Below are 14,015 nucleotides of genomic sequence, written 5' to 3'. Positions count from 1 at the left end.
CACATCTCTTAAATATTGAATGGCTTCTGTACTATTAAAAATTGATGTTTTCAATTTAAGTTTTCAAAGCGGAGTCGGAGTGTCCGCGCGGAGGAAGGACGAGAGGAGGTCCAGTCAGACTCTACCTGCCGATCAAGCGCGCGCGTTCTCCTCAGGTGCGCGAGGGGGTCAGACTCAGACGGACCGATGATGTTCGCTCTGTCCAAATTGTAAGGAAAGACACATTTCTGCGCCAGTTTGGTGGGTTATATTACACGTGTTACGCCAGAGACGAGTGAGACCCAGATTTTGGAGGCATTTGAAGACTTATCTCAAACTCCCGAGGAGCTGCAATGGCATCGATCGGGGAGTTTGATCCGTTAAACAGCAGTGTACCTGCCACCAAAATAGAAATCAGCGTCTCGTGCAGGTAAGAGCGAAAATGGTTATTGTTAATGTTCACAATTCAATGATTAGGTTAAGTCTTAAAAGCATCGTGTCTTTTATCTTCTGGCTTTCTTCCCAATATATTTTTGTTAATTGGGAAAAATATAAACTAGGCTATTGAGTTATGTAGTCATTTAGAAGGTGCCTTTAAACGAAGCGTCTTAATACAAATACAGTCGATTAACGAGTCAACAAAAAATTAACAATAGGAAAAATGTTGGGCAGTCTGTGCATCTATGAGACAAGCATCACTCTGGCTTGGGGCGAAGTAGAGTTGCGTAGGCTATAAATACCATGGTACATGAATATGGTCAGAAGAACCATGGTATTTGGGGCACTAACAACCATATCCTTACAAAACACTGTGGCAGTACAGTGGTACAGTCAGTGATGGTTTTAGATGGTAATATCGTGGTACATACATGTCCAAAAACAGTACCATGCTCAGAAGAAAGAAAGATTTTTTTTGTACTTTTTGCATAAGAAATCTGTGGGATAAGTCTTCATAATATTCAGAATAGTGGTCAGTAATTTAAAAAAAAAAAATTCAGGTCATTAACTTTTACATTTGGTCCATCTATCATTTTTGGCTATATTGTTTTTTGACAGCATCACCATATCATGGTGTTATTACCACAGTACTTTTTTGTAAGGGTTCTGGGGGAATCTCGTATATTCTATGATGTTGTCTATTAGCATTCATGACTTGCAGTTTGTGTCTCAAAAACTAACGAGTTCCCTGCCTAGACAGCATTTTTTGGGCATCGTAGGTGCGTTCGACCATTTTCTTGCTGTACGTGATGTCTGGAAGGAGTTAGATATTATTATGTTGATCTTTCAGTCTATTTTTAATGTCTGTTTGTGCTTCACACACATGACCTATACTTTTAACATAAAATTAAATCTTTAAGAAATGGTTATGTTTAGCTGCATGTTTTGAGTATTTTGCATTACTCAACATGCTTGTATGACTGGTTGCTTTTTATAAATAATAACTTAATCAAACATATTTCAATCTGTGAAGGTCAACATTTTTTTATGCCTGGCTGACCTCTTCCCTCACTGTGTCCCTCTGGACCGTTTTCTCCTTGTTGGACAGACACCACTGGCAACAAACAACAGCACAGACTCTTTCCTGAATAATGAATGTGTTGACTGCTGATGCTGTCTGTGTGTTTGCATAAAGCCTTCACTTCAGACACTGCTTGCCCAGATATCCTAGGGAGGTCTCTTTATACATGAGACACATCTGTGGCCGCCAGGCTTTGCCCGCTGAGCCTTCAGCAGTAATTTGGCTGAGGTGGAAGACGGGGACAAGAAAATGGAGCAAGTGGTACCTCATGGTACATATTTCATTGTAGCCTGCTGGGATATGAATGCAACAGATCAGGATTTATGAAAAATGAAATACAGCAACGAAATATGCGCCACATCTAGGTGCCCAGTGGGTTTCTGCTTCACTTTGAGGCAGCGCCTCGTTGCATGACATCTCTGTGGTAAAAAAAAAAAAGTGTTGCAGGACAGGGTACAAATGGCTATGAGTTTGTGGACTTAATACATTACATGGCTGAAAGTATAAAAGTGTCATGTTCAGATTCTAAGTGAAGTCTTAAAAGGGATAGTTCACCAAAAAATTTAAATTCTGTCAGAATTTACTCCGCTTCATGTTGTTCCAAACCTGTATGACTTACTTAATTCTGCAAAATGTGATTTTTTTTTTATTGTGATTGAAAGTCAGTAGTGTCCAGTGTTGTTTTTAGACCCCACTTACCTTCATTTTATGGACATTGAAAGTAAGTGAAACAGTTGAATTTCATTTCATAAATAGTTGAAAATCATACTGGTTTGGAATAAAATGAGGGTTAGTAAATGATGAGAGTATCATTTTGGGTAAAATAATAAATTTTTACAACCTAGGCTGAAATACATTTTTGCAATTTCCTTTTAGCAAAAACATACCCATACATAAAATTCACTGCAGTTTTCAGATGGAATAAACACTACAGGCAGTAAAAAAACAACAACTTTTATTATGATTACAGGGTGGACTTAGCCTGGAAAGCCAGACCTACATCAAGATGTTAGGTCTGGCAACTCACCATAGATACGGCTCAATCCGAGGGGCGGGATAAACGGCTGTCTTTCAAATTCCCTCTGCACGCAATAGGACAGCGCTTCAATCAACCAGTGTTTTCCCAATAGCGAAGCTAACGTTAGTTGATAGATTCAACTTTTGCCATATCTGGCCGGCAAAACTACGAACACATCTTCCTTTTTTAAGAATGACTTAAGTGCCGTTCTTTGTTCTTTTCTCAAAGAAAAGCTTAAAGGGTTAGTTCACCCAAAAATGAAAATTCTGTCAGTAATTACTCACCCTCATGTTGTTCCAACCACGTAAGACCTTCGTTCATCTTCGGAACACAAATTAAGATATTTTTGATGAAATCTGAGCCATGTCTCACTCCTCCATAGGCTGCTATGTGACCGAAACTTGCTGGCCCAGAAAAGTTATTAAAGAGATCGTTAATATAGTCCAAGTGACTCCAGTGGCTCAATCTTAAAGGGTCATTTCACCCATTTGAACATTGTTTTTTATTTAAAGTGGGTCATATATGTAGTCGAAATGTAAAATAATTTTTGAATTTGGTGCCTTCGTGACCGAGAAAAGACAAAAAATAACTTCAGAACGCATTTGTATGAAAGACAACAACTCCCACAATGCACCACATTGCACAGCTCCGCAAGCCACTCCCACTAATCCAGAAAGCGCATATCTGCCTATAAGAGAAATCACTCTTCCGTCTACAAGGCTAGCTACTACCAGAGCTTGAAATTCATTTCACATTCACACAAAATGTCTAGTTAGTTGGCGAACTCATATAGTGCATTACTCCTCGTTTGTATTTCTTTCGAAAAGGTGAATTATTGCATGGTACCTGGATGTTCAGTCAGAACATATGCGGTGCGAAACTAGGATAGTTCTCAACACAAACGTCCGTGTCCTCGTCTGATTCAGAGGAGAAATTGTCATCGTTGAAATTCTTTGCCGCAGACGGACTCTATCTCTGTGTTCGTAGCGGTTCGTAGTTGCATAGTGAGATCACCGGCGCCACCAGTCCGCCCTAACCCGAGCCAGTCCGGGCTCCTCGTCCGCGGCAGGCAGGTCTTCTCTGCCTCGGCTGCTCTTCGCTATAATGCGGCTTGTAAAGGTAGCCACAAACACCTGATTCAAGCATCAGACTTCCGAAATCCTCTTCTTCTATATCATATTGCGCACTCTCCTACGCTATTGTCATAACTTTACATCTGTCTCCACAGCGCCTGTTAGCTTAGCTTCAAACAAGATGGAGGATATTGCTTTTAGTTTCAGAGAGTAAAGTCCCACCCACTGATCTGTAATAGGTCTGTAGCGTGAGCGCGCCCCACCCTGGGAAAGATGAGAAACTAGTGTCTGTAGTCTTAACAGAAATCCCCCCCTCTAACACTTCCTCCTACAATGACGCAAAATGACGATTTTTGCGTCATTGTAGGAGGAAGTGTAAGAGGTAAATAACAGATTTCTCCCGTCTCAGGGGAAAATGAGAGAGTGTTGCACGACCATTCAATAGTATGACTGGGTTTCTAACAATGCAAAGCTTAATGCAAATGGGTGAAGTGTCCCTTTAAGTATATCAAGCGACGAGAATACTTTTTGTGCGCAAAAACAAACAAAAATAACGACTTTATTCCACTATTCATTTCCTTCTCTCTGGACCTCTAGTTGGTTCGCGTAGTGTTTTTGCGCAGCGCGTCTGTGTTACACGTCACCACGTAGGCTCACTATTGGCCGACGCCGGTCATGTGTGTGATGCGTGATGACGTGCAACACAGACGCGCAGCGCAAAAACACTACGAGGCCCAGAGAGAAGGAAATGAAAAGTGGAATAAAGTCGTTATTTTTGTTTGTTTTTGCGCACAAAAATTATTCTCGTCGCTTGATATACTTAAGATTGAGCCACTGGAGTCACTTGGACTATATTAACGATCTCTTTAATAACTTTTCTGGGCCAGCAAGTTTCGGTCACATAGCAGCCTATGGAGGAGTGAGACATGGCTCAGATTTAATCAAAAATATCTTAATTTGTGTTCCGAAGATGAACGAAGGTCTTACGCGGTTGGAACAACATGAGGGTGAGTAATTACTGACAGAATTTTCATTTTTGGGTGAACTAACCCTTTAACTCCAATTCCTCCAGAGTCACGGCCAAAGCTGATTCGAAAGACCGTTGTTCGTCATCAGCCATTATTTGTTTTCAAGTAGCAGGGAATTCACACGGAACCGTCACAACTCTGTCGTCATTATGTTAAGCCCGCCCACCGACTCTATACACGATGTGATTGGCCTGACCAGAGTTTGGTTTTTCCAGCTCGAAAGTCAACGGAGAGTAGCTAGACTACCCTGGACGCAAAATAAATTTTGCTGCTGCTAGGGTGCATCTAGATTTCTAGGCTAGGGTGGACTATCAATTAAAATACTTTTTGCGATGACCTCAAAACACTTGAGAAAGAGAAGGCCCACTCATAAAAATTTCAGAGTGTCTATTTACACTAAGTGCAAATAGCCCACCTTGTTGGCAGAGGCTATTTACACTAACTTCACCCACTGGTGGAAGACAAAATTATGGAAGACGCTTTTTTTTCTTTTTTTCTTGCTCTTCTCCTTTTCCCATCATATCCGCACATGACATGCAGGAAAAAATAGTAGGCTAAATCATGCAATTTACTATTTCGTTCCCTCGATTTGCTAAATTGTGCGGATGATTTACTAATTCGTTCCCTTGATTTACTAAATCGTACACACTATTTACTATTTCATTCCCTCGATTTGCTAAATTGTGCGGACGATTTACTAATTCGTTCCCTTGATTTACTAAATCGTGCACACGATTTACTATTTCGTTCCCTCGATTTAAATTGTGCGCATAATTCACTATTTCGTTCCCTTAGTTTGCTATATATCGTGCGCACGATTTATAAATCGAGGGAACAAAATAGTAAATCGTGTGCACAATTTAGCAAATCGAGGGAACAAAATAGTAAATAGTGCGCACGATTTACTTTTTTTCGTGCATGTTTTGTGCGGGGCTCCATACATATCAGATCAGAAAGGCATTTATTTTCAATAAAAATGAAGAAAATATTTGAAAAGTGGAAATAAAGTGTCTAACGTGTGTTTAATAATAAAGTGTTTATTTGTTAGGGGTAGGTGTAGGGAGGGCTGTATTGTCCCAAAAAGGCGGCATCAATTTAATAATTGTAATAAATATAATAATTTACACTCTAAGTTATTATTGCACACCGTTAATGTACAACAAAATTGAAGTGCAAATAGTAGGCTATCTGCCACTATTTATAAGTATAAATAGCATCTAACTACTATTTACACTTAGCCTATTGCAAAGAAAATACTGCTGTTTTTACACCATGTGAATAGAATCTATCGCTATTTGTACTTCGTGTAAATAGCATTTATCATTAAGAAAATATGCTATTTCCACTATCTAGTTGCTATTTACACTTAGTGCAAATAGCCGCTGCCTAAAAATGTAGGCATATCCCGCACCCTGTGAATTTTAGCATCACTTAACCCTTTGTTTTTGGTGTCCACATACATGGTCCATGTTTAATTAATGTTATGCATACTAACTGTGCTTCTATCTTGGAATTACCATGGAAAGCAACCAGCAATTAGATTTTGGATGGCTTTGAGTAGTTAGTTACCCATATGCAAAACTCCAAAGGGAAACTTTAATCTTTTATGAAGTCGCTTACAAGCATTCAAAACGGATACCACACTGCACAGCAACAAGTTAGTGAAAGAGTGTCTTTCTGTCACTGCATAATGCTGGCAAATTGTGTAAGCTGTTCACAAGGGAAGCCAATTCATCAAGGTTGTTTGTCACTGTCAACACAGATTGCACCAGATGCCGTTGTGTCACTCGATAAGGGAAAGTCTGGATGGAAACCAGAGGGAATGTGTTGAAGACTCTCAGACCCGGAGATCTTAAAGGATCTGTTGCGTTTGTCAGGGAAAGCTTGTAAATTCCTTGTAAATTTGTAAACTTGTAAGCTTGTAAATCTTTGAGATCATATTCCGAGAAGCAGAGGAAACCATTTTCACTGTATATTTAATTGAATGTATGACTCAAACCTGGCAGCATCAGAAAGGAAAATGCTTTACTGTACTGTCAGTCTGTTTTCCTTTGAGTGAAGTTTTCATGATGTCTTGTTTAAAACAAGTGAGCAGGATACAGATATAGGTCTACCGGGCTCTTTTTGAGTGTGTCAAACTTTGAATTATGTATCAGCTGATCATCATAACCTGATTTGGAGGTTGCTGAATTTCTTGGTGATTGTATTCCATCCAGTAATAAAGTTCATGTGTTCAACTAATGTGTTGTGTGTTGAGACTGTCGACTAAAATGCCCAACCCTAAAGAAGTATGTTTATTCCGGTTTTATTCTGGTCAAGGTCATCACCTAAAACCCAATAACCCAAGCCACACGGTATGTCAAGGGATCCCCCTCAGTATGGCACACGTGAAAGCGCTCCCTGTTGAGATGCCAGAGCTTCAGGACCCGTTTATTCGGGCTTAAAACGTCACAGCTGGCGTCACACCAGATGTCAGGCAATACCTCCTGTTGCTCAGAGCCGCATCCTGCAGACTAGAGATGGAATCGATTCTCTGCTCGGTCGGATGGATTAATGTGCTCTCTGCTGTACTTCCCTAGCCTTTTCTTCTATTCCTCTATCTATTAATTCCACAAACACAATTCTCCTTTGAGAGAATATCTATGGGTTCCTGTTACTGGTCATCCATCATGCCTGTCTTAAAACAGTCTGGTCTTTAAATTTAAATGCACCGTCAGAGACCAATAACAGACTGATGGATGGAAACTCAAACCTTAAATAGATGTTGTTGCCATCGGAGAAGTTATGAAACATTACTTTAAATCAATAGGCCTAGTCCTTGTTGAAATATCTTTTAGTTTACAGAGATAAGGTCAATGTGAAATGCTTTTCACAACCCATTTAACTTCTGTAGTGTTCTGCATTTTGAATTAAAACAAGATACGCAATGTGAAAAATGTAGGATGAGACTTGATTTTATCATGTGAGAATTGATAAGATTGTGAAAGCTGGCTGTTATGTACTAGAATGAAGTCAAGTGGTTAAAGTAAGAAATTCATGAATTTATCTGTAAAGCAAAGTCATTTTAGAGGAAGAGCAAGTTATTACATTTTGGTGAATCATGCATGACCAGGAACATGCATTAAAAAAGCAAGGGTAAGATATTGCTGACAAAAAAATCATTTATCATTCGTTATGTATGTTGATGATAATGCATTATCTCCAAAATGTCTTAAAAGTGTTATTTATTTACTTATTAACCATCATAATCATGTCAATTAAAAATGTGGTTAAACACTCAATACATGTTTTCCACTCAATGAACACAAGGAAACTGTATTCTTAAAAAGAATAATAAAGTAAATAGGGGTCAATTTTGATTTTATTGTTGACTCATTTTGATGTTCAAGACCTTCATTATTGATGTTCGGCAGGAGAAAATTCAAGCCTGCTCTGACCTGAGCATCAATGAGTCTCTTTGTTCATATAAGACAAACATAGAAGCTGCTTTTGTTTCTGTGCAACCATCTGTTCAATACAACAGTGCAAAAATGATCATCTAGATTGGTTTTCTTGGCTTTTTATTGCCAGCAATTATTTTGTTGTCTGTTTTGTGCTTTAGCATCTCTGTTTTTCTGTTTCTCCAGGAGTTTGCTGGATGTCGACACATTCTCAAGGTCAGCACCAGGTGAGTCTTGATCTTAGGCCTTGTTTATGAAGATGCGTTTTGGTCGATCTGATCACAAGTAGACGAGGGAGACACATTCCTGTTTATACCTGGTGTTTTAATCCGTCTCTTTTGTCCACTTTCAACCACTTCTGTCCTGATTTCTTCAAAGGGAGGGTCTATGTATGCATGGAATACCTGGTATAACCTATTACTTTTGCCAAAAAATGTATGCATACAACAAAGAGCGCTATAGGTTACGGTGTTTCACAATGCAAAACGCTTCCATTTCCAGTGTGATGAACTGAAACTACTGGTGTGTCTGAAATCGCATACTGTCTGAGTAGGTGCTGCATTTGAATTAGAATTTGCTTGCCGCTAAAAAAGTATGTTCTATTTAATATGAATATTGATAGTATGAATTAAATTCGGGCGTACTACTTCTGCCATGTTGTTACTGTCACGTGACCTACAGCGTCAGTTGCGTCGCTTCACTGCCATTCGTAAATCCTCTCTCGTGGCCTCATGGGATAGTAATGTGTCCATGGCTGCATTCGAAAACTTAGGCAGCTGACTATGACTTTGTAGGCAGCGTTTGCGCTCAAAGGTACCTGCTAAATTGATTTTGGACGGACTTCTGATGCAGCTTAACAGTTTAATATGATCTACAGTAAAATAGAGCGCGCTTTGGCGATAACTAAGCAAATATTGAATTACTAAAATAATAATTTTTCGCTAGAAATGACATCTGAAGACATTTCAGATACCATCTTTATTTTTCTAGCTCAACTGTCACTGAATGGAATGCACAGGATTGTGGGATATCAAAGGCAGCGAAGGATACAACTATCCTGCACTAAAAAATCGATCAGATGAAGGTATCTTAGGAGACAGGAAGTGAAGCTAACATGACTCAAAGCGTTTTTAAGTTTTCGGACGCAGCCCATGAATGCGCACTCCAGAATTACGGCAGAACTAGTAGGTCATCCGGGTACTTTTTGCCTACTTTTTTCGAATACTGTGTATTCCAGACATACTACTCTTTTGGCATACTGTTTTTTCGCATATTATATAGTAGTGAAGTATTCGATTTCAGATGCTGTTTAGAGTGGCCTTTTATTTTGGCCAGCCTAAGGCACACCTGTGCAATAATCATACTGTCTAATCAGCATCTTGATATACCACACCTGCGAGGTGGATGGATTATCTCGGCAAAGGAGAAGTGCTCACTAACACAGATTTAGACAGATTTGTGAACAATATTTGAGAGAAATACGCCTTTTGTGTACATAGAAAAAGTCTTAGAACTTTGAGTTCAGCTCATGAAAAATGGGGGCAAAAACAAAAGTGTTGCGTTTATAATTTTGTTCAGTGTATATATATAATCCCTTCCATGAATGATTATTAAATTGGAACTTTACACAAAATTGGATTTAATTATGGTTTTTATTATGGTTTTATTACTGCGATATAATGTGTTCGTACTATTTTTTAGAAATAATAGACAGAACACATTGTTTACTGTCCAGTATTTAGGAAGCTATTTTATTTAAAATTCGGCTCAAAAGACTGCGTGCAAAAAGCTTTAATATAGCTAGCATTTAAAATTCTGCATTTACATATTCATTTAGACCTTCTTGATCGACTAATGAGCACATAATAATTCTGACTGAGTTGTATTTACTATTCTTAAGGGTAATAAAATGGTCGTCCTGCATGATAATATAAACGTGGCCGTATTTTAATATTGCATTATTCAGAGGTTTTTTTTTTCTCAGAGGGTCAACCACTGAGCAGGAACACAAAGCATTTTCTCTTCCCAACTGATGTCAATTGCGTAGCTGTGAATGCTATTCACATGAATTATTTTTCTCTTGCCTTGAAAACAAGTGTGAAGGTTTCGGATCAGTTATTCATGGCTATTTGGTATGTGAGGCCATTGCTGAAAGGGTTGTACCCCGAGGACATATCTTTTTTTTTGCCCCCTCTGCTTTTTCAAGATGTATCAAAGACTACTTTGGAAGGAAAGTTAAAAAAAGGAGAAAAAAAACTCTTATTTCATCTTGCCTTTTTAAACCTGCCTTAGTCAGAGAAGCCCAAATTATAACATTTATTAATCCTTCACCCTAATGCTCACAGCAATCAAACGCTTGACTGACATCTGAGTTGCCATAATTTGCACTGAGATTTATTCTAAATCAGTTCCTCGGTTGATCTGGCAAAGGTCATACCTGAATAGGTGTCTCTATTCTTCCTGAAATGATTTTTGTGCTCTGATGATTGTTCCATGTAATTTATGTGAAATCGCCGCCCCAGTGTTGTTACTGCAGATTTTTCGAGGAGTTGAAAATAATGAATGTGGTCAGTCTAATCTTGTTCAGTGCAACAGAGAGATGCATTTATAATGCCTTGTTTTGAGTAACATTTGCATCATGTAAAACAAGAAATGTTATTTTGGGCTTATTTCAGAGTGATTAAATTCCAGGGCTATTCTCAGGGAAAAAAAATCCATTGGGGTGGAATGAGTGTTATCTGACATAATTAACAGGATACTGAACTTGTTTACATTATTTGACCTAATTTAGTAATGCAAAATAAATAGACCATCATTTCTGAAGTTATATGTGTATGGTTATTATCCATCCATCCGTCCATCCATCCATACACAGTTTCTCTGAGAATGAGGTCTCTCAGCAGATTATAGAGCAAGGGATGAGTCCTTTTTTGCGGCATTTTAGTATTTCTCAAGATCTTGCTGGACTGAATGGTGTTTCGTCAAGTCATTTCTGACATCTACTCAAATGACCACCCATAGAGCTGCAGTCTGTTTGTTGGTCAGGGTATTTCCTGTTTGGACTCCTCTTGAATGAGTCAGTGAAGTTATTGATGAATTAGATTCTCACACCTGCTCCTGCACACTTCCACTTAAATGGCCTGGATTTGGGACTAATACTCCATACTGGTCACATCCCATGAAGTAGGCACTTCTCCAAGCCATTTTCTAATTAGATGGTAGGATGAAGCTCTCAGTGAAGCACCTCCATTAGTTTCACTTAAGGAAACAGACTGTGCACAGGTTGCAAGTGTTTTTATCTATTTATTGATTGTTTCTTTCTGTGTTTGACCATTATTTTTCCATTTTCTCTTCACAGTGGTTGTGTTGTATGTTCAAGGAATTGGTACTAAAGAGTGGAGAGAGGTTAGTATGCTTTTTATACACGAACAGAACATAGTGCACAGCATGCTGTGTTTTAGCCTCTTGAAAAACTGTATTATCAATTAACATGGTCCATTGGCCACGACTACACAAGCTGCAATCAGGACACAATTTGCAGTTTTATTGATGTGATTCATTGTTGGACTTTTGTATCCACCATGTTTTTTTTATTATCAGATTTGTTGTCTACCAGTCTATATTCTCCTCCATCCTCCTCTTATCTGCGCTTGTGTGGATGCTCTGTTTTTCTTTTCTTTTTATGAAGTGCATTCTATTATTTGCCTTCCAGATAAATATCATGAGACTGTTTCTTTTAGAACATTCAATATTACTAGGCCTATCTACTAAATTGGATTTTACATTTATAAAGCAAGGACACTTTAAAGTGATCAAATGTGACAGTAAAGACATTTGTAATGTTACAAAGATTTCTATTTAAAATAAATACTTTTATTTTGAACTTTCTATTAATCAAAGAATCCTTAAAAAACAGTATTATGGTTTCCACAAACATATTAAGCAGCACAACTGTTTTCTACATAATAATAAGAATGCTTCATTAGCAGCAAATCAGCATATTAGAATTATTTCTGAAGGAATATGTGACACTGAAGACTTTTATGATGCTGATTTTGCATCACAGGAATAAATTGCATTTTAAAATATTTCACAATAGTAAAATAATTCACAATATTGCAGTTTTTTGATCAAATAAATGCAGCCTTGGTCAGCATAAGAAAAAACATTTAAAAATATGAATGATAATCTAATTCTGGGAGAATTTTTTTAACATAGTTTTATTAGCCATAAGCACTTAAGTCTGCTTAAAAAATAAATAAATAAATTGAAATTCATTGTATTTTTTTACCTCTTTGGATTTACCAAAGAAGAAAATTCAACTCAATGGAAATAATAAAGTTTGAAAACTCATACAATGGAGTAGAAATGACAGAAATTATTATGCCTTGCTAAATGGACAGTTGCAAAGAAGTTGTTATAAAATAATGATAAAAAAAATGACTGCACAATTCTTGTTCTGTACAGTTCAATGTGATTTTTAGATTGCTTCTCAGTGTTTTAAAATCATCCTAAGACGACCCTTTCGGCAGAATTGTAAACGCAACTACGAATTGTTCAAAGAATCGCCAGTCTAAAAAAAAACAGTTTGCCATTGAAAACTCGAGGAATGCAGTGAGCGCTCTGGACTTCTCTAGAGATGTCTCGCTCTCCAGATGGCATCATGAAATATTCACTGTACTTTTAAATAGCTAGCGTGTATCTGGACCAGTGGCTTTCTCCGCATGCATATCAACACTCAAGTGCCCACTCACATTACAAGTAGCCGACCTCCAAAAGCAAGCATAGCAACTGCATTATAAACAACCTGCTCCCCTCAACATATAATGCAGCGACCAGCGGTCACTGAACCTTTAGTCAAGGACCAATCGGCTCCAGGAACTTCTCCAGGAGCAGATAATGGAAAGCGAGGATACTAAGTTGATAGGTGGGATTATGTGTCTGGGGTGTTGAGAACATGATCTTGGGTCTGAATCTGAGTTAGGAATCAATAGTTCATTACTCTGTGCCGTCGGTGAGCTTCGCCGAGGACTCCTGCCCAATGGGAATCACTGTCTGATTGCTTCAGGGATGTGTACGTTGGCAGGAAGCTGTACGAGCTCACACTGAGCTGCTATTCCTGCCCCACATTCATGCAGAGCTCAGGCTGCTGTTGAGTCTGCGGAGAGAAGGGAAGTCTGAGGGCTGATTTTGCTTCTGATCATGAAAATATGATCATAGCAACTGTTATTATGCTTTGGCACATCAGTGATTCCATCTGTGCAGATTTTACATGCAGATGAGTGAATAATATTAACTTCATTTACGGTTTTCTGTTCTATTTATCTCAACCATCATGTTTCAATGGAGGAATAGTGGTGTTTATAAATGGCAAAATATACATTCTTCTTACTTTTTTCAAAATAAGATATTCTTAAAATGTATCAACCCTGTTAGCCATTCTGTTTTTTTTTATCATCATAAAATAAGCACTCTTTAAACATTTACTTTTTTTTCTAATAATATAAAAAAAATGACACAATTCAGGGTTTTAAACTGCATTCATATTGGCATTTTGGCAACAGGGTTGGAAATATTGCACACAAAAAATAAAAATAAACATGAGAATATTTAGTTTGACCTTCTGATATTAAAAACTAATATTTTGGGTGGTAAAAATGACTTCAAGGCCTGTTGTACCTAATTTGTAGAGAATGACCTTTCTGGTCATACAAACATGTTTGTACTTGGGAAGGTGAAATTTTTTATAGATAGACAATACTTGATTCTAAAGATGTTGTTTCATTATCTTGCCATGAAAAATGTTTAACTAATGACACATCTTTTATTCTTGTTTAGTCTGGCCGAACAGAAGTGATTGACAACACTCTCAACCCAGACTTTGTAAGGAAGTTTGTCTTGGATTACTTCTTCGAAGAAAAGCAGAACCTTCGGTTTGACGTGTAAGTGGATGACGGA

The 14,015-nt window shown here is 38.0% G+C and overlaps 1 protein-coding gene across 2 annotated transcripts in view; it reads left to right on the top strand.

Annotated features, from left to right (window-relative positions):
- Positions 1-332: 332 nt before the first annotated feature.
- The window catches only part of cpne9 (copine family member IX), a gene marked incomplete at its 5' end in the record, with an annotated part of 42,545 nt that continues 28,862 nt past the window's right edge, over positions 333-14,015 (top strand). For both annotated transcript variants that reach the window (XM_081385833.1, XM_081385832.1), the window contains 4 exons: positions 333-409; positions 8,244-8,284; positions 11,416-11,462; positions 13,896-13,999. In XM_081385833.1, coding sequence (XP_081241959.1) covers positions 333-409; positions 8,244-8,284; positions 11,416-11,462; positions 13,896-13,999 — 269 coding nt within the window. The remainder of the gene's footprint in view (positions 410-8,243; positions 8,285-11,415; positions 11,463-13,895; positions 14,000-14,015) is intronic.

Source organism: Scardinius erythrophthalmus (assembly GCF_964197995.2).
Source record: "Scardinius erythrophthalmus genome assembly, chromosome: 15".
NCBI classification, from domain to species: domain Eukaryota; kingdom Metazoa; phylum Chordata; class Actinopteri; order Cypriniformes; family Leuciscidae; genus Scardinius; species Scardinius erythrophthalmus.
This window is presented reverse-complemented; position numbering and strand designations above follow the sequence as displayed.